Here is a 20,146-nt window from a genome sequence, read left to right as displayed (position 1 = left end):
TAAGAGACAGAATAGCTTTTTTAATTAAAAAGTTGATCCTCATAAAAAAACTAACAATTTTTGTTGAAAATAATTGTACAAAAAAATTAACTTTGCATTATTTGATTTAATCAAAAGAAATACGCTTATGGATAATAATTGAAGCTCAAAGTCTTTGACACAGGCGAATGTCCTCTATTACCTTTGATAACTTTTGGCTAAAGCATTTTTCGGTTGATAGCGTGTTTTCTTTCGCTTAAATACATTAATGGCGTATTTTTAAGTCGTATTTTCTCCGAAAGCTGACGATTTTCGAAAAAATAGAGACGAAAATGTTACTTTTTTTTTATTTAAATTGTTATTCTACCCCTTTACCGCTTACAATCTAAATTGGCTATTAAAGACCCCGAAGAACTAGGTCCAATCTGATGTCAGAACATGATATATTCCATCAAACTACGTTTGTTAAGCAATGTTTTGATTGGACAAAACGAGATATTGGGGTGTATTGATTAAAATGTCCCACCCTGTATCTGGGGGCAAAACAAGAATCATAGCCGAGGCCGAAAATTTTCTAGATTGATCATCTTGAAGATTCAAGGAATTAATATAATCATTATAGAACAATTGCAATGATGGAAAACTACTTTGCTACAAAAGTACGATTATTACTATTACAACACCATCTCTTACTTTGACCAAATTATGAAATTTACTTCAAAATGGGATCCCTACCATACAATTCTTATGTACTGATTTCGACTTTCTTGAAGTACCTATCGAAAACATCATTTTTATATATAAAGGCAAACACCCCCACATACATACACACATACACCAACACGTTATTTGATATTTTCCTTTCGTGAAAATGGCATTGGGTACTTAAACCATGATATTTATGGCATAATGCCATTTGTGGGTGATGTTTCTAGAAAATAAATGTGTAGCTTTTAAGTATACATAATTCTAGCTCAAATATAATCAGCTTAATTTCTAATAAAAGGAATCAGAAAAAGTTTTTTTTGCTTTATATTAAAATTGACAATCTAAAATACATGTTCTTCTGTCCTGAAAACTCCTAAGAGAAAAAGCAATGTCATTGGGGACTATTAAAGAAAATTGATTTTTATATAAGCCAATTCGTAAGTATAGTTTACGCAATAATAACTGTAGAAATAAATTTTTCAATATTCAAAGTTAAAATTTTACCTTTTAAGAAAATTTTCAAATGGTTTTTGTTGTACAAAATCCTAACAATGTATTCGTTTTGTTACAGTTGCTCCAGTGTGCGTCGATAGTGAAATAAATGTTATTGGAGCATCACTTGATGAAGTATTACGTGTCCGTTGTCATGTGACTGCAGATCCAAGTGATGTGACATTTTTATGGCAATTTAATAACAGTGGAGAAAGTTTTGATGTATCACCAGCACGATTTGCCACCGCTAATGGTAGTTTCAGCGAATTAAAGTATACCCCAGCATCCGAACGTGATTATGGTACTTTAACATGTTGGGGGCGTAATGCCATTGGTGGCCAAACACATCCGTGTGTTTTTCAAGTTGTACCCGCATGTAAGTATCGAAATATTATTTAGTTTTTCAATTTTCCTTGATCGCTAAAATCTATATCTCTGTAAAGCACTAATTGAGCCTGATGTCGTTTTTTCCAAATTACGCATAAAATGTAAAACAAGACTTGACACAATGACGAAATTTGAAGGAGAAACAAAGTTTGATATGTATTTTATATGTACCTATCTCTATGATGATATCGGAGCGAAATGACGACCCTAACTTATATCTTTCTCTTTATTTAATTAGGAAAGCTAAACGTTCATATTTTGCGAACCTTTATAGATTTTCAAAAACTAACTTCAATTTTCTGTCCATGCAGTGAGGTTTCTTCGCCTGAAGTGACAAAAAATTTTTTGTCAACATGCCTATTCTTGAAGGTATCCATAAACCGGGCATAAAATTAAAGCAATTAATCTACTAAATCTAGTCGATTTATTGAAAAATAATTTAAATAAAATGTAATAGTTTATTTTAAAAGTCTCAGTTTTTCAAAAAACAACTATAATCGAAATGTTAATGTCAAAATTCTATTTAAACTCTTTGATTTTTTATTGAAATACGTGAAAGAGTCATCTCAGAAAATTCTATCTGTACATACTAGTATTTAAATATCAAAACCATGAACTTCACCATGTAACAATTTCTTTTCATATAGTATTTTCAAAGAAAATTTTATTCTTTTATTCAATTTTCTTGAACAAACATGCATCACAATTGTTTTTGACATTTAGTAAAATGAAAAAAAAATTGTATATATTAATATACAATATAAACAAAATATTTGTATAAAAACACTTTAGTTCAATTAATTCGAACTTATTTTAAAGAACTATTAAACATTGAAAATAAATTCAGTCACAAGTGAAATCCACAAAACGAAAAAAAGTTCGGGTACGGAACCCTAAACTTGCACTTGAAACTAATCTAAGAGCACTCTGCATTAAATTACCTTTTTGCTTAAAGCTTTTTGCTGGTTCAGTTTGGAAGATCATCGACAATCTTTCAGTTTTTTCGAATACGGAACCCTAAAGTCGCACTTTAAAAATAGATAAGAACACTCTCCATTAAATTAACTTTCAAACACAACAAAAAAATCAAAAAATGTCATTCGTTTAGGCGCTATGATTCCACAGATAGATACAGACAGACACATACACAAAGTGGTCAAACTTTTTTTATTTCGCGGGTTAAAAATCGTACCGGTTGTAGCGAAAAAAAAAAATTGAAAGGTCCCGACTGATTCTCTATATAACGCATACGGTATAAGAGCTAGTGTAAGATTTTTAAAGACGCCCATCATAGATTTTCGGAAAGTGCTAGTAGATCGGTGTAAATCTGCTCATACCATATGGACAGGTAAGTCAATATGGATAACTACACCGATCTGTTTACCAATCGAACTTCGCCCCAGAAGAAAGGTAATTTAATTACGAAAATAATGATATCGGCTTGCCTAAGAAGAACCGTTCACCGAAAAAATTGATTAAAATTATTTTTTAATAAAAAATTTCCTTGAACACTTCTCGATAGAAAAACTATGATAGGAATGTTTCTAAAATTATTAAAATTTCATTTCACAAGAATAAATTTAGCTACTGTTTGTAATGCTTAAAAATATTGATGCTATGAACAAAATTTTGGTATAGGTGCTCATAGAATCACCTAATTGGTCCATTTCCGGTTATTTGTCTGTCTGTCTGTCGTATGTCCGTCTGTCATCACGATAACTCAGAAACAAAAAGAGATATCAAGCTGAAAATTTTATAGCATGCTTAGGTCGTAAAAAGTGACCATAGGTCAATTGGGTTTTGGTCCGTAGGACCCATCTTGTAAACCGTTAGAGATAGAACTAAAGTTTAAATGCAAAATTAAAGTTTAAATAAAAAGATAAACAACTTTTGTTTGAAACATTTTTTCGTAAACATCACTGTTTACCCGTGAGATCGCAAATTATGCGCAAATTGTATAGTATGTATTATATGGAAATATCAGTTATATATGTGTGACATGTATGTACATGTAATGTGACAGAGTAATCAACACAGTCTAGACATGAATTTACTCAGTCAATTGTTTGTTTTCACACTTAAGTTGGATCTTGAAATATCTTAATAAAAACTTACTACAATTTTTTCGAACATCAGTGTATTGTGTCTGTTCATAAACCATAGACTACATATATTTTATTCAAATATTTGAATGGTATTATAATAATATATAGAATGAATAGCAAACACAAGTAACAGAGTACCAAGCCAAGTACTTATCACACAAATAATTATAATAGTTTTTAAATATAATTTAAATCATTTATCAAATCATATATCAAATACATAAACAAAGTATATATGTAAATGTATATATATGTGTGTGTATGATATGTTACAAAGAAAATAATTCGTCATTTTATTATTTACTTCAAGTATATAGAATAGTAGAATGCATGGCAATAATATACTAGAAAGAACACTAAATTACTGTCTTAAGCAATTCAAAATCTTCATTCAAAAAGATTTCTGATATTATTTTATATAATATACAGTGTGTTTATTTTGTATTGCGTCTATATTTCTTTATTATGTGATATGACTCTCGGCTATAAAGACCATGGTTATTGGTACCTTCAATGTCGTTATAACCGATTTTGACTTAGCTCAGAGTTGAAGGCAATGGGCAGCTTTAAAATACGTAACTTAACCTTTTTTTTTCTTCGTACACTAATGAGGCTATTAAGGATGTATGAGCATGACAAAAATGTTTGATTGAAAGGCTTAAAGTTTCTTTTGTATATAGGCAGACTTTTACTGAAAAAATATGAGGTAAAAATTTCAGCAAAGATATACGTGCAAATTTTTAAGAAAAAAGTCATTGAAAATGCATTGGCTTTTATGGAGGAATCTAAAAAAAGGACATATTTTGAAAGTTTCTGATAATTTCATTTGGAATGAATAAAAACAAATTTAAAAAAAAAAAAAAAAAAAAAAAAAAAAACTTTTGAATAGAAAGTAAACATGTAAGCAATGGCATAGAAAAGCAAAAACTAAGTGTCTCCGTCCATATAAGGGATGTAAGAGCAGGGTAGATTTAGAGCTGATTTTATTTTTATCTTTTTTTCAACTTTGATGATGAATTTTGTTATAACTTCACGAATGTAGACGAAAAATACAATTCTTCGATATGTGCCTGGACATAGAAATATCGAAAGCTGAATAATTAAACAAAATTTTCATTTTTCGATATTTTAAAAATTACGCCAGATATCGAAAAATTTTATTCCAACTTTTCGTCTTATATTGTCAAATTATAATATAATTGATCATCAAAATTGAAAATATATAAAGTAAAGAAATCTTCGACCGAAATTCAGGTATAAGCAACTCATCAGTGATTCCTAAACGGATGAACTGATTTTGATTTTCTTTTGTTTCAAAGGTGATTTGATTGAAAGTGTTTCAAGCTACGATTCAAAAAAATCGGCTCGACCGTTTGAAGATTATCACTTCTGTTGCAGTTGTTATCTGGTGCGGAATCCTAAACTCGAACTTGAAATATATCTATAAAAAGCTCTCTTTATTAAATAACCTTTCAAACAAACAAAAATCAAGGTCGGTGTATCCGTTTAGTAGCTACGTTACCACAGGCAAACACACAGATACACATATACGTTAATAAACAGATACACAGTTAAGATAATAAATTTTCCCATGTCTAAAGCTTTCTTCCCTTAATATTGTTAGCTTTTTAATAGAATTTTCAACGATTTTGTTGTGTATTTTCTAATCCTATTATGCAAGCATGGACTCATGTTAGAACGTATTTTGTTATGCATTCAGATAAATGTTGCTATAATTTTCTCTTGAAAAAAAGTCGTTTGTAAAAAGAGATTAAGTAAATTAAAATCATGAGCATCAAACTTTAACTGGAAAACATTTCGTAAAACCAAGTAAATATGTTTAGAAAAAAATTTAGGTATTAAAAATTATGACTTCATCTCAACAATTTTACAAGCGCTATAAACCATCTATACTAGACCGTGAGCCCATAATGCAGTAAAATTTTCTGAACATTTTTCTTCTGCCATTTGGAGGATTTTAAAAAGGTTGGCTTGTTAAAAAATGAAAAAGAAGGTTTAACCGTGAGTCGGGTGCCGAAGTTTCGTTATTTATCGATTTTCGTGTTTTTCGACCACGTTTGTCTGCCGTGTATGTCGACAAGATTGAAATATTTTTTGTTTTTTAGAATTGCATATTAATAATATAATAATAATAATATATTTATTGGTTCTTTTATTACAAATACATTTGTTAGAACATGTCAAAATATAAGCTGCCATTGATTTTGCAAACTATAACTTTCTTTTAATATAAACGACAAGCAAAAATATATTCTGGAAAAACAAAACAAGGTAAAACTCGATTTTTGTAAATTTTCGACACTTGAGCCAAAATTAAAGTCTGATTTTTTATTTGTATCAAACTTTGTCAATTCTCAAAGAGACAGGCAAAAAGAATCATAAAACCGTTGCATTGTTATAGGCTCATGATCTTATGTACTTAAATTATAAAATTAACATCATGGTATAAATGTGAATATATTCCTCATTTATCATAACACCCTTGAAACAATAAAATAACAAAACACAAACAAACTTTTCAGTCCTTTGTCCTGTTCTCCTTTTACATATAGTAGGAGTATAGTATAATAATAGTATAGTATTGTTTAGTATTGTAGTATAGTATAGTATAGTAGTTCATAAAACAAGTAAACACCACATCTAACTTTGTTCGTATTGTTGTATTTAAATGTTTATACTAAATATTTCTTCAACATTTCCTTATAAAACAAAGCTGATATTAAAAACGATGTTAAATATAATATAAGGGATGATTATAAACAATATTATATTAGTGGGACAAAATTATACTTTAAAAAACTAAAAAATCACGCTTTATTACATTAATTTTAAATTTTAATGTCAAATTCAAATACGGATTCATTCACGCTTTGAATTATATAATTCACTTAACATTATTCATCATTTTTTAGTGGAAAACAAGCGTATTCTTCTATATTTATTTTTAAACCATAATTTTATTGTTTATATTGTTGTTTAGTTAAAAATTATGTACTCTTTGAGTAACAAAATAAAACTTAAAAATGTCGTTTGACTTGAATGGATTTTGACATGACGACCTTTTTCATGAGAAGCGAGTATAAGCAAATTTTCAAGGTAATCGGACGATTAGAAGTAGGTAAAAATTGGCTTGTATGATAACATACATTAAGTTTTTTAACTGCCCAATTTAGGAAGTTAATAAGTTATTGTAATGGGTCGGATTTTCGAAATCGAAATTTTCAACACATCTTTGCGTTTCATGGTCAAGTCAAAGCATAAACACCCACACTTGTGTGTGTGCGTGCGTTCGTTCGTGGTTATTCGCTTCGTCCGAAAAACAGTGATATCGACTTCGTTGAGGTGTCGATCGAAGCGTATTAACGGCAATATGTCGAACGAGTGGTTATTTTTTTCCATTTTTTAAGACCGGCAAGAATAGGTGAGTATATCGACTGTAGAAGTATTGGTTGGATTCTGAAGTTTTTGGCCGTTGCGTTCCAAAATTGTCGCTATTTTTTCTAGATCTATGATTTCAAAATCAATTTTTCCGGTCTATTTTTTCTTTCACTATTTTTTCCGGAGCTATTTTTAGTAGAAACAGTTGCAGTAAAATTATTTACAGCAACTAATCACAAACTGAGTATTGTGTGTTTGAAGCATCCTCTGTGTATTAGACAAAATTTATAAATTCACTACAACGTTACATACTCTTACCATGCGTACAATTCAAAAACTTTTACTATATTGTATCGGAGCAACATCGTTAAAAAAATTAACTAATATCTTACACAAAGCTTCCTTAACTAAAATTCAGACAATCATAAAACTCTGGATGATTAGATTTTCATCAAACAAAGTAAATATCATTCAGCGTCCATTGTCAAATTAAACCAACATGCAAAAAGAAAGAATTAGTGGTTTTTTATTAACCATTTGCAATTTTAAATTCATACCCTGTAGATGTTTTTAAAAAATAACTATTCATCTTAATTTCGTTTACTTTTACTATTATTAACATTTCTAGAAAATTATTATTTTATTTAATTTTCTGTTGTATTTTTTAAACTAGTAAAAAATGATCTCTCTCAAGAAAATTGTAAAAGTAAACACAGGGTTTGAAAAATAAAACGCTAACATTAAATTTTATCAACAAACTAGCTTCATTGAATTTCAATAAATTAAACAAGAAGGGGGATAATCTTGTTTTCGAATTGGCCTTAAAAATGTAAAACTAAACTTGATTCGATTAAAGAAATTAGAAGCAATCAAAGAGTTATTGCATTCAAAGATTGTCCATCTCTTTTTATCAAAACAAAGTGTTATATGTAATCTCTATTGTGATACTTACGTTTGACGTCACAAGTAGGTATCTTCCTCTTTGTTTAATTAGGAATTTTAAACGTCCATATCTTGCATATTAATAAAGATTTTTAAAAACCAACTTCACTTTTTTATTTGTGAAGTGAAAATTATTCATCTGGAGTGATAAAATAATTTAGTACGATTCCCTATTGTCCGGATCAATGCGTTTTTCAACTAAAAATAAAAAACGCATTTAAATCACTGCATCCACAGGTTGCTACAAAACCATATTTAAATAAAAAGTGGTTATTTTGTAGTGAAAAAATTATAAAGGTTAATTTAAAAATTGTCCTTAGAACCTATTAAAAGATGGTTTATACCACGAAAAATGAACGACATTTCAGTCTCTAGCTGTAACCTGTCAATTTTACAGTCGTCGTTATTTGTGTGACGTCATTTGAATATCTTAAATAATGACATTGGTATATCTAACTAAGCCTGTAATTGTAAGGTATACCTTATGTGTATGCTTTTTGACAAGTGATATGGGTTACTTTTTCAATATTTCGTGAAAGATATACTAGTAATAAAAGCCCATCATTAAACTAATCATGGTGAAAAAAATTCATAATCTCCATTATAGAATTCTATAGGTTATCTCGATCGAAATAATTTTTTTGTATAAACTGATTTGAGGGTGTTTTAACAGATATAAAAAAAACTTACTTGTTGATCTTTCGAAAATATTCAATCCAATGAAAGAACTCACATGATTTATAAACTGTAAGAAAATAATAAATTTCAATCCCAATATTTCACTTCTGTCTCAAAATGGGCGAAAAAATTTGTGGAAGTTGATTAAGAGCTAAATTTAACAAGTGAACTTTATAGATAATGTGTCAAAAAAATCGTCTTACATTTGTCAGACCCTTAATTTTCCTTAAGTTCTAATTTTATCCTTTTTTCACAGCCAACCCTTACCGTTTTACCACGCTAGGATCAATCAGAGAGAGACCTAATTCAGTCAATATTTAGCAAAGTATATCAAATCGCTGCTATTTGGAAAAAAATTTTACTCATCGTTCCCAAAACATACTTTATAGTCCCTTCCGGGGCAAAACCGAGACCTCGGATCACTTCTATCTGTCATCATCTTATGGTCACGTGTGTTCATTTAGGACATGATTATTTCAATTTTTCTCTGTATTCTTGACATCAAGGATAGACAACCGGAAATGGACTAATTAGGTGATTTTATGAACACCTATACCAAAATGTTGTTCATAGTATCAATATCTTTAAGCGTTACAAACTTGGGGCTAAACTTAGTATACTTTGGTATATTTCATATATATGGTATAATAATATATTTACCAAACCCTGTTTCTTTAGAAAATATCGTTATACAGTTGAAAACAATTGTTTTAAGAAAAACATTAAAACATTTTATTGTGTTACTTTTTTTTTCTAACTAACCGCACTACACCTTCCTTATACGAATTCTATTGAATCAAGTAATAATACAATAACATAATTAATCAAAACAATAAAAGAAAAGTTTTCAACTCTGTCTATTTATTTCTTTTTAATTATTTATGAAACTTGTTTTGTCTGTACGTTTGTTACAATGATAAAAATTTCAACATAGCTTATGTTAAAAAAAAAACTTAAAACAAATAAATAATCTTAATGTATTTTTAAAAATAAATAATAACGAACAACATATTTTAGTTTGCACAGAAAAATACATTTCTCATAGGAAATTATTTCATATCATGAGTCATTTTATTATATTACAGTTGAAAGATGTTTGAATCTTTAGTTTTTCAACATCTAAAACACTTTACTTATACTTAATATCAAAATTAATTGAAAATTTTCCATTTATACTCTGTACTTCCAAAACATTACTAAAAATTCTAATAAAGTTCTCGAAAATTCAAATTTGAATTAACATCTTCTGTACCTACCTCGATTAAGTAAATGAAGGTGGTGGAAGCGACAATAAAAGTATACACTCTAATAAGAATAGGTAAAGCGGGTATTTTAATTGCGCTTCCACCAATTATATGCGATATTTTAACAATGAAGTTCGCAAATACTTTTTGAATTATTTTGAATTTGAATTATTCGGAGCGCCTCAAGCTAACAAATAGTCAAGTTAGAGTGACTGATAAGAAAAAATATTTTTTACTGTTTAGTACGGCAAACACTTTTTCCTCAAAAGTTTTAATTATTTGAATTTTTTTATTTAAAATTTAATTACATATTGTATATGAAATATGTAAGGAAGCGATTGAAATCGAAAACCGGGAAGTGGGCCAAATTTTGATTGGGAAATCAAGGGCGTAATGTAATTAATAAAAACTTTTAACAAGTTGGCAACCGCATTTTTTCGAGATTTTCCTCTTGCTCATATTTTGTAGTCAGCTTCTATCTTTTGACATGTCGAAAACGAAATTCCAAAACTTAATTTCCATAACATCGAATCTCGTTAAAATACCACAGTTTTTAACAAAACTCGAACATTGAATTATCAAAGATAACTTATGAAATAGAAAAAAAAGATAATTCTGCTACTGTTTCACGAGATAGCGATGAAGTGAAAACTTAAGACTTTGGAATAACTGTGTTTTTTTTTAATTTTTAAATTTAATATAGTTTGAATAATTTTAATTTATAACGTGAGTATAAATACTCTTAAAAATAATTTTTTTTTAAATGTATGACTGGGCTGGGTTTTATACGCAGGTTTTTTGAAAGGCAGTTCGGCATCAATACGACTAATCCACCAGGCAGTTTGAATTCAGCCTGAATTTTTAGCTTTAAGTTTCGTTCGTAACTCCGTGGCGGTCATGGGTGATGATCATGTGTGTACAGTGCTTTTTTTCGCCCCAAAAGTGTCCAACACACCTAAAGATTTTTCACTTTGAAAAGATCAAAATCTATTGGATTTGGAGGTCTTTTTATATTTCTTGCTCGTTTTCATCTTTGGTGTAGTCAAGTTTTATTTTATTGACTAGTTTAATACCTGCTCTCTTAGCTGGGCTTAAAAGTAAAGACTGATACAGATCACCGTATTATAGCCTTCACCTTCCTTACTCTTACTTACTTATGGAAAGGGGATATCCATAATAGAGATAGGAATTGTCTTAAATAGAGTATATCAGAACATTGAGTATATCGGAACATGATGGCCATGAATTTTATTTTTATGTTAACAATTTTTACAGAAACCTTTAGTTTATGGTTCAAAGTAATACTCAAGGATGGCGCAATGAAATGTCAGACTAAATTTAATTAATTTTTTTTTAAATATATCTTTATTAGTTATAGATCATGTGTTATTCTGATGTATGAGCTATATTATTGTAGAGTTTCAAATCTATTCAGTAGTTTTTGCGTAAAAGCGTCACAGAAAAACAAACAAACACACAAACAAAGAAACGAATAAACAAACAAACAATCTTACTTTCATATATTTATAATATATAATGATTAGACTATCCACAAACATAAATTTGTAATAAATTATTAAATATTTTTTAAATTTTGTTACAGCAAAACCAAGTCCATTACGTAATTGCACATTACGTACAGCAACAAATCAAAGTGATGCACTCGAAGTAGAATGCGTGGCCGGCTATGATGGTGGTTTACCACAAACATTTGTACTTGAAGCATATGAATCGCGTACAAAAAAATCACGTCTAAATTTAACAAGTTTAAATGCTGAAGTACCGATATTTCACATTGATATGAATGATTTATTGCAAGTATCATCTCCATCGGCATCTTCATCTCAACACGGTGGTGGTGGAGGTGGTGGAAGCAGTATTACGGATTCAATGATGCAACCACCAACATTACATTTTGTATTGTATGCACAAAATCCAAAAGGGAAAAGCGAAAAATTTGTGTTGGATGATATATCGTTAAATGATGCTGAAAAACGTACAGGTGAGAATTTTTTTTTTATTTTATTGTCATTTTTCTTTCAATTTTTTTGCCGACATTAATTTATATAGCTTCACGACTGGTGTGTAACAGTTTTATAAGCAAAAGACGTAAAAATTTAAATAAACCTCCGTCTTGGTTTTTCAGCGGGATAAAAAGAAAACATATTTAAAAAAAAAAAATCCGTTCGAAAAATATGGTTTTATCGCGTTTTTCGCCTTTTTATTTTCTCGGCTCGTATGACTCACAGGAAATGCGTTCTGGTCTTTTAGCTTTTAATGGAACAGAAATTTTTGTAAAAGAAATTTCGTTACTAAATAATATAACATTTCCGTATAATTTGTGAAAATGCAAAAATAGGTGGTTTGGAAAAGCCCTAAGTGATTGGTAACGAAATATCCTACGACATTTTATAAAAATAACATTTTTTTCAAAAAAAGTTGCTCCAAAACCTCTGCATCTAGAACCGTCTACTTTATCTTTTTATGAAAATTTTTTCCGTTTTTCCTTTCTTTTCCGGTTTTTTAAACATTTTCCAACACTCCAGTTTTTTTTAAAATATGTTTTCTCCAAAACTACTATTTTACTCTTATATATTCCATTGAAAAACGGGACGGGAAAATTATTTTAAAATCTGACATATTTTCTTATAGCAAATACAAAGCTTATTTGGCCGCGAAAAGATTGAATGACAATAATTTTTTTGGGTTTTTTGGTCAAAATCTAAAATTTACTACGTTTCTGTAAATATTTGTTTTTGAAATCGCCATAAATATTGAGTCTATGTTATAAGAGATTATCAGTTCAAAATGAGAATTTTCTTAGTTTTTTTTTTGTCACAGCCTAAAATTATCTTTATTTCTATAAATTTTTTTTTTCGTGAGAATATTCCTGCAAAAAGAAAAATGAGCCTTTTTTCAAATACACAATTTTTTGCACTTCCAAATTAAGTAATCTTAATTATTTCAAAATCATACAAAATTCAAGGACTTTATCTCAGAATTTGAAAATTGCTTTTAAATGTAAAATATTATAAAAAATTAATTTCTTAATTATGTTATAAATACTCCTTAAACAAATTTTACGAAAATATATCTAATTAAATCGATTTCGTTTAAATCATAATTATTATGTAAATTGGAAAACAAAAATTCGAAAAGAAAAAAACTTCTTTCTATAAAAGTTTAATAAAATAATTTTATGAAATTTAATTTATTTAATGCATATATAAATGTATAAATTCATGAAAATTAGAAATAAATGATTTTGATATCAAATTAGTTTAATATGTTTTTATAATAGAAATAAAATCTAGCTATTGATATAAAACTTTTATAAATTAAAATATATTAATTTATTATATTAGGTATATCGTTTGATATCTTGTAGTATAATATTGTACCTTTGGAGTATAATATGTTACAGTTACTTCTAGAAAAAGGACATAGCAAAATAAACTAAAACTTTTTGGTTAAATTTGTTAACAGTTATACTCATCGATAATATTAAATGAAAACAAATTAATTAAAAGAAACAAACAATTTAGATTTCTCGAGGAAATTTTAAGCTTCAGTATTAAAAGCGTTTATCAATTTAAAAAAAAAAAGACATCCAGCCCTGAAAATCCAACCAAAATTTACACGTCTATAGTTCTTTGCTGTTAAACATAAAATAAATTTGGTACAAAAAAAAGTTTTCCAAAGTTCAATTGTCAAATGGTAACAACAAATAATCTTTGTTGTTTTATCATGCTCCCCCGTTCTTAAAATTCACCTTAAATTAGCATATATTGAACTAATGTGCGAAAATAAGTAATAATAAAATTTTGGAGGAAATTAGTAGTTAGGTTAAATCGAGGATGCGATTGTAACTATCCAAGCGGGCACGATTGGAGCAAAGTTTTTTTTGATATTTGACTACTGTGGTGTCAATTAGTTCATGAATGTGTAATTCATAGTGGTGTATTGAAACTATCAAAACAACGGACGCACTCGGGTACAATCTCGAATCTTCGTATTTGAGCTAACTATTTTTTTCCACTATATATGTTTTGCCACAAAATTTTAATCAAATGTATTGATTTAAACTTTATATTTGCTCAATTCGGTCCAAGTCCCCTTCACCTTACGCAGGGGAATCTGTCCACCAGTTACTTTAAATGGTGTGATACTTTTACAAAACGAAGATGTTTAATATTTTTGTACCTACGTATCTGGATAAACGTTTAACTTGGCGAAAACAGATATGGGCCAAAAAAAAAACAACTAAATATTCAATTTAATAAATATTTTTGGTTACTGAATCGTTACTCTAAATTATCGCTCGAAAATAAGTTGTTAGTGTATAAGAGCATTTTGAAACCTATATGGACATATGGTATTCAATTGTGGGGTACTGCAAGTATTAGCATTGAGATTTTACAAAGTTTTCAGTCCAAAGTGCTGCGTATGATAAGTGATTCACCATGGTACGTACGAAACAATGACCTACATCGTAGATTAAATGTGTCTACAGTGCGTGAAGAAATAGTGCGATTTAGTGAAAACTATGTGTATTATTTAGAAATGCATCCAAACGTATATGTGCCTAACCTTCTTGAAAATAGTGAAACCTTAAACAGACTAAATAAACTTAATATTTTAGAACTAAAATATAGATTTATTTGACATTCTAGTGATAATTTTACTTAAATTTTAGTATATAATTGCTTATTTTTGTGTCTTCCATTGGGCAAACACAAATCACGATTTTTATCTAGTGATTACTCTATTCATAGTTCTTATTAGAACTGATAATAGTTAAAATTAGGACGCTAAAAAAAAATATTTGCTCAAAGACTGTGACCTTAGAAAAGTTTAACGTTACACATGTAGCACTTTGTGCATTAGTTTTATGTACAACTGGTTGAATAGATACGAGAATTATATTTATTAATTTTTTTTTTCTTTTATATAATGAAAGGATGACTTTAATAGAATTGATTTATATATATATTTTTATTTTAACAAAAATAAATAAAAATAAACAAGTAAATAAATAAATCAGCTAATAAATATAATTATATATTATATTAGTAATGGATAAAGAAATTGATATTGATTATTAAATTATTATTAAACCCTGAAAGGATAACAGATTATAATGTATTTATTTAGAAATGTATTATATAAAAAATATTCGTACTTTTTAACTTTATTTATTTTCGAATTAATGCCTATTAGAGTCATTTTTTCGATTGCTTTAAAAAATGATGATCATTATTGTCTGATTAAAAAACATAGTGAACTTAAAAAGTTCAGTTAGTGAACCTGAAAAATTAAAAAGACTGAGATAATATTGGAATTTTTCTTGTACAATTTGAAAATATTTGCGCTTTTAGACTAATTTGTTCTTACATTCTTACATCCTTAAAAATATGCTTTATTATTTAATTACAAAAAATTTAATGTTATCTCCAAAGGCTTTATTGCAACCATCTTATAAAATAGTCCAAGAAAATTCAAGGAAAGTCAAAAAGAATATCTGCTTTACAACGTTCAAGAAAATATTAAATAAAAGGTGCCTAACTAGATGTTTCAACAGTCCTAAAAAATTTTGCTCTAATTTGAACTCCCACGGGAAAACAGACATATTTTCGAAGAAATGTTTCAAACAAAAGTTGTTCTATCTCTCACAATTTACAAGATAAGGTCTGTGGACTCAAAACCTGGTGGATCTGTGGTGGATATTTCTTAACCCTAATTTTATAATCATCATATAACAAAACTTTATTTTATCATCAATATTTCTTAGCATGTCAAACTTGTGACTAAACTAAATATACTCTGATATATTTAATATATAGCGTGTCCCCGGATAGAGGTAACTACACTTGTAATTTTTCTTATATTGCATTTTAAGAAAAAATAAATCATTTTTTATATGAAATTTTGCTTATTCTGAAAAGTATGTAGGCATATTTAAAACTTCTAAATAATGTACAGGGTAGCCAAAAATTTGGAATTACTATTTTTATTTTTGGTAAACTACCCTTCTTTTTTATAAATTGACGATATGTTACTTAGAAAAGTTACTCGCAATTAACAATTATGACTCTATACAAAATATCAAGAAGATCCGTATAATTTAATTATAGCATCATTTTTTTATTTTAACAAAAGCTGTAATTATAAAAAAACGCAACAAAGCAACTAATAATAAATCAATTAACATGAACGACTCGAGATTGTATTTTTTTTTTGTGGACTACTCTAGAAAATTTATTTTCTCGCATAAACATTCCCTAAGAATGGAATTGTCAAAGTTGGAAAGATCTTCTTGAAATTTTGTATAGAATCATAATTGTTAATTTCGAGTAACTTTTTTTAGTAACATTTTGTCAGCTTATAAAAAGGAAGTAGTTTACCAAAAAAAATAGTGATACCAAATTTTTGGCTACCCTGTACATTATTTAGAAGTTTTAAATATTCCTACATACTTTTCATAATAAGCAAAACTTCTTATATAAAGGATGACTTTTATTACTTCTATCCGGGGACACACTGTATATGCTATAAGAATATTTTTCGGAATTTGCAAATGGTAATTTTTTCAGTTTTAATAGAAGATTTCCATTGCAAAAAATGTTTCCAAAACACCTTGTATAAATAGAAATCTAATAACTTGATTAAAATACAAATACATAAATATCTGAAATGATTTATTTTATTTATTTTTTTCATCTATAAAAGATATTTTTTAATCCAATTAAATGTTGAGACGTTTTGAAAACATAAATATTTTTATAATTCTTCTGGGTCAGTGAAATTTAACTAATATTAGTTACAATAAAATATACCTTAAGATGTCGGTTATTTTATTTTTGTCGTACCACAATTAAAGAAGTAACTTATAGTTTTATTTTTATAGATATTTTTATACACTGTACCTATATATGAAATAAATAGAGTGTTTTTTTAAACCAACTTCAAACAAAACAGAAGGAGGTTATCAATTCGACTGTATTTTTTTTATGTGTGCTACCTCAGAACTTTCGATTGCGTTAACCGATTTTGATGATTCTTTATCTATTTGAAAGCTAGTGCTGAAAGCGTGTGGTCTCATTTCATTTTGGTCTAGTTCTGACAACGGCATAAATGCGAAAACCATAAAAGTCTTAACTTTGCATTAAATATGTACGACACGAGGACGAATAACTCAATATCACGCCAACCGATTTCGATGATTCTTTTTTTATTGACAAATTAGTAAGTGTAATTCAGATTCACTACAAATCACAAAATAAAACAGATAATGAAGTTAAAATTATTTTTATTTTTGGAGTCGGTGTCAACCAAGGAAACAACTCTGACAGAACAGTTTGCGACATTAACTTGGATGACACCGACTCCAAAAATAAAAATAATTTTAACTACATTATATTAAGGTTATTTTTTTTACTTTTTAGTGCATATTAATTTGTTTTGGAAAAGTTTTTTAACGAACAAAATTTTCGTATATGTGTTTATAAAATCGCCTAATAATCCTATTTCCGGTTGGCAGTTCATCTATTTGTGAACACGATATCTCAAAAACGAAAAGAGATATAAAGCTGAAAAGTTTGTAGCGGTGTCAGGACGTAGAAAACTGAGTTCATAAATGAGCAACGAAGATCAATCAGGCTTGGTTCTCCCATCTTGTAAGCCATTAAAGATAGAACAAAAGTTTCAGTGTAAAAAATGTTCCTTATAAAAATAAACAACTTTTGTTTGAAACATTTTTTCGTAAAAATCACTTTTTACCTGTGAGAGCGCAAATTAAAATTTTGATGTCCATTTTATCCAAAACTAAAAAAGATAAAGAGTTTAAAATTTGTAGGTATCTTAAACTAGTCTTGTAAAATATTAGCGACAAACAAAAGAAAGTATTTTCCGAAATTTAAATAAAATAATATGTGTTTTCACTTGCTTTTTAATTTTATTTTATTTGGTATCTTTGAATGTGTGCTTATTATAAAACTTTACAAATTGTTTTAAATATTTTTACAGTTGAACGGTCGAACAAAATTTTCTGTGTTAGAGTCTCTTAAATAAGCGATTTAAATTAAATTGCAAAAGCTCTCACAGTCAATCATCTCAAATACCATTCGCGGACATTTTCAAATGTTCAAATAATGTCATTTCTTACCTTACCTAATCGAATGAAAACAAAACAAATGAATTTTATTCCATTATAACGAAAATAAATACATGAAATTGCTTTTACGTTGATCATCATCGATAATTAGTGAAAATTACCTGAATGCTAGTTTACGCCTATTTTTATCAAAATCAACAAAAGCATTTAGTGATTATTTATACTCTTAACAGTTTGTTGTATTTATTGTCTGCGACGTGGATTGTTTAATCCAACATACGCTTTCGTCACAATGGTTGATAAATTTATTTGAAAACTAATATTATTCTTTGTTCTAAGAAAATCAACCATTTGGAGATCGATTGTGATTATATGTGAATAAATCCAGCAAAGTATTTAAATTTTTTTTGTTGATAATTAAATATCGTTTTCCCTGCCTCCCTGCTATAAGCACATATCTAATATTTTTTTGCACCCCAAGTTTAATAATTTATAAACTTTTATCCAGATAAAAAAAAACCTGTAACGGAACACAATATGGTTAATAAAGTCCAATACCGATTTCTTCCTTTTTTATACCATTTATATATGAAGTTTGTCAAGTTTTACTAAGTTTAGTTGCAAGTTAGGTATAGGTGTTCATAAAATCACCTAATGAGTACATTTCCGGTTCTCGGTCTGTTTGTCTTTCAACACGAAACCTCAAAAACGAAAAACGATATCAAGCTTAAATTTTATAGCGTACTTAGGATGTAAACAAAGGGGTCGAGCTCGTAAATGAGTAACATAGGCCAATTGGGTCCTGTAAACGTACTGAACGAACCATTTGATATCTTTTGAATATCAATGTTGCTAGGTCCCACTTTCCTAGACAAATTCATTAACTTGATATTATTTTTAACCCCCGGCGAAAAAAGAGAGGTGTTTTGAATTTAACGCGTCTATTTGTCTATCTGTGTGTCTGCATGTGACATCGGAGATCCTTAACGAAAGAACCAATTTCGATTTGAGTGACTTTTTTTTAATCTGGCTTTAGCAATTTCTATACAGCCATTTACAAAATACATTTATAATACATTTACTAATTAATTCGAAAAAAAAAATTAAATTAAAAATGTTAATTCTTATTATGTACGTCACACATAAAAAGAAAAGAGACAATGGTGCAAACAAATAAATAAATATTCTGGAATAAAACTAGCTAAAAGTATAACTTTGTAATGGCTCGCGAATGGTATCAGTATCATATAAAATAGATATTTCTAAAATAAAATTATACTTCAAATTTTGCCAAATATTTTTAATTTAATTGTTCCTCAACAAACGTTAATTTCTTTAAAACAACAGATTGTAAACCAGGATCCATGTTATTATCCGCTGTGAAAATATTCAATTCATTTTTTATTTTTAATTTATGACAAATACAACAAAACCCATCTTTATGAATTTGTAAATCAAACCAACGAAGATGACATACATTACATACTTCAAAATTCAAATTCTTTTGAGCAATCTCAAAATTTTCTGCAATTTTTGCCCTAATAAATTTCCTAGGTCAGTTTTGGTATGAGTAACAAAAGAGTAATTTCGACTACCTAATTCATACTGACGATGACCACTTAGTAGTCGAAATACGTATTTATAAAATTCAAAAATCTGATCTAAGAAATTGGGACATGAATCGAAAAATTTTACTTATTATTTAAAAATCCATTTCTCTTAATTTTAAAAGATATAAGTGTAAAAAAAAAAATAATTGGCTGAGTTAATTGTTGAAATACCATGTTTAGACAGTGTTGATTACTCTGTCACATTACACATACACACATGTCACACATAGATAACTGTATGATCTACCCATATAAAATACTACAATTTACGCATTATATGCACTCTCACGGATAAACAGTGATGTTTACGAAAAAATGTTTCAAACAAAAGTTGTATATTTTTTTATTAGAAACATTTTTATATTTCAGCTTTTGTTCTCTCTCTAACGGTTTACAAGATGAGACCTACGGAACCAAGACCCAATAAACCTATGTTGCTCATTTACGAACTCGACTTCACTTTTTACGTCCTCAGCACGCTAAAAAAAT

At 28.2% G+C, this 20,146-nt stretch overlaps 1 protein-coding gene across 1 annotated transcript in view; it reads left to right on the top strand.

Moving 5' to 3' along the window:
• Nucleotides 1–20,146, top strand: part of LOC123292976 — a 290,099-nt gene that overhangs the window by 203,173 nt on the left and 66,780 nt on the right. Inside the window, exons 7-8 of the mRNA XM_044873690.1 lie at nucleotides 1,259–1,555; nucleotides 11,538–11,936. Of these exons, the coding sequence (XP_044729625.1) occupies nucleotides 1,259–1,555; nucleotides 11,538–11,936 (696 nt within the window). The remainder of the gene's footprint in view (nucleotides 1–1,258; nucleotides 1,556–11,537; nucleotides 11,937–20,146) is intronic.

The sequence above is a fragment of the Chrysoperla carnea genome, chromosome 2 (assembly GCF_905475395.1).
Source record: "Chrysoperla carnea chromosome 2, inChrCarn1.1, whole genome shotgun sequence".
Lineage (NCBI taxonomy): Eukaryota > Metazoa > Arthropoda > Insecta > Neuroptera > Chrysopidae > Chrysoperla > Chrysoperla carnea.
Note: the sequence above shows the minus strand (reverse complement) of the source record. Positions and strands in the feature narration are given on the sequence as shown.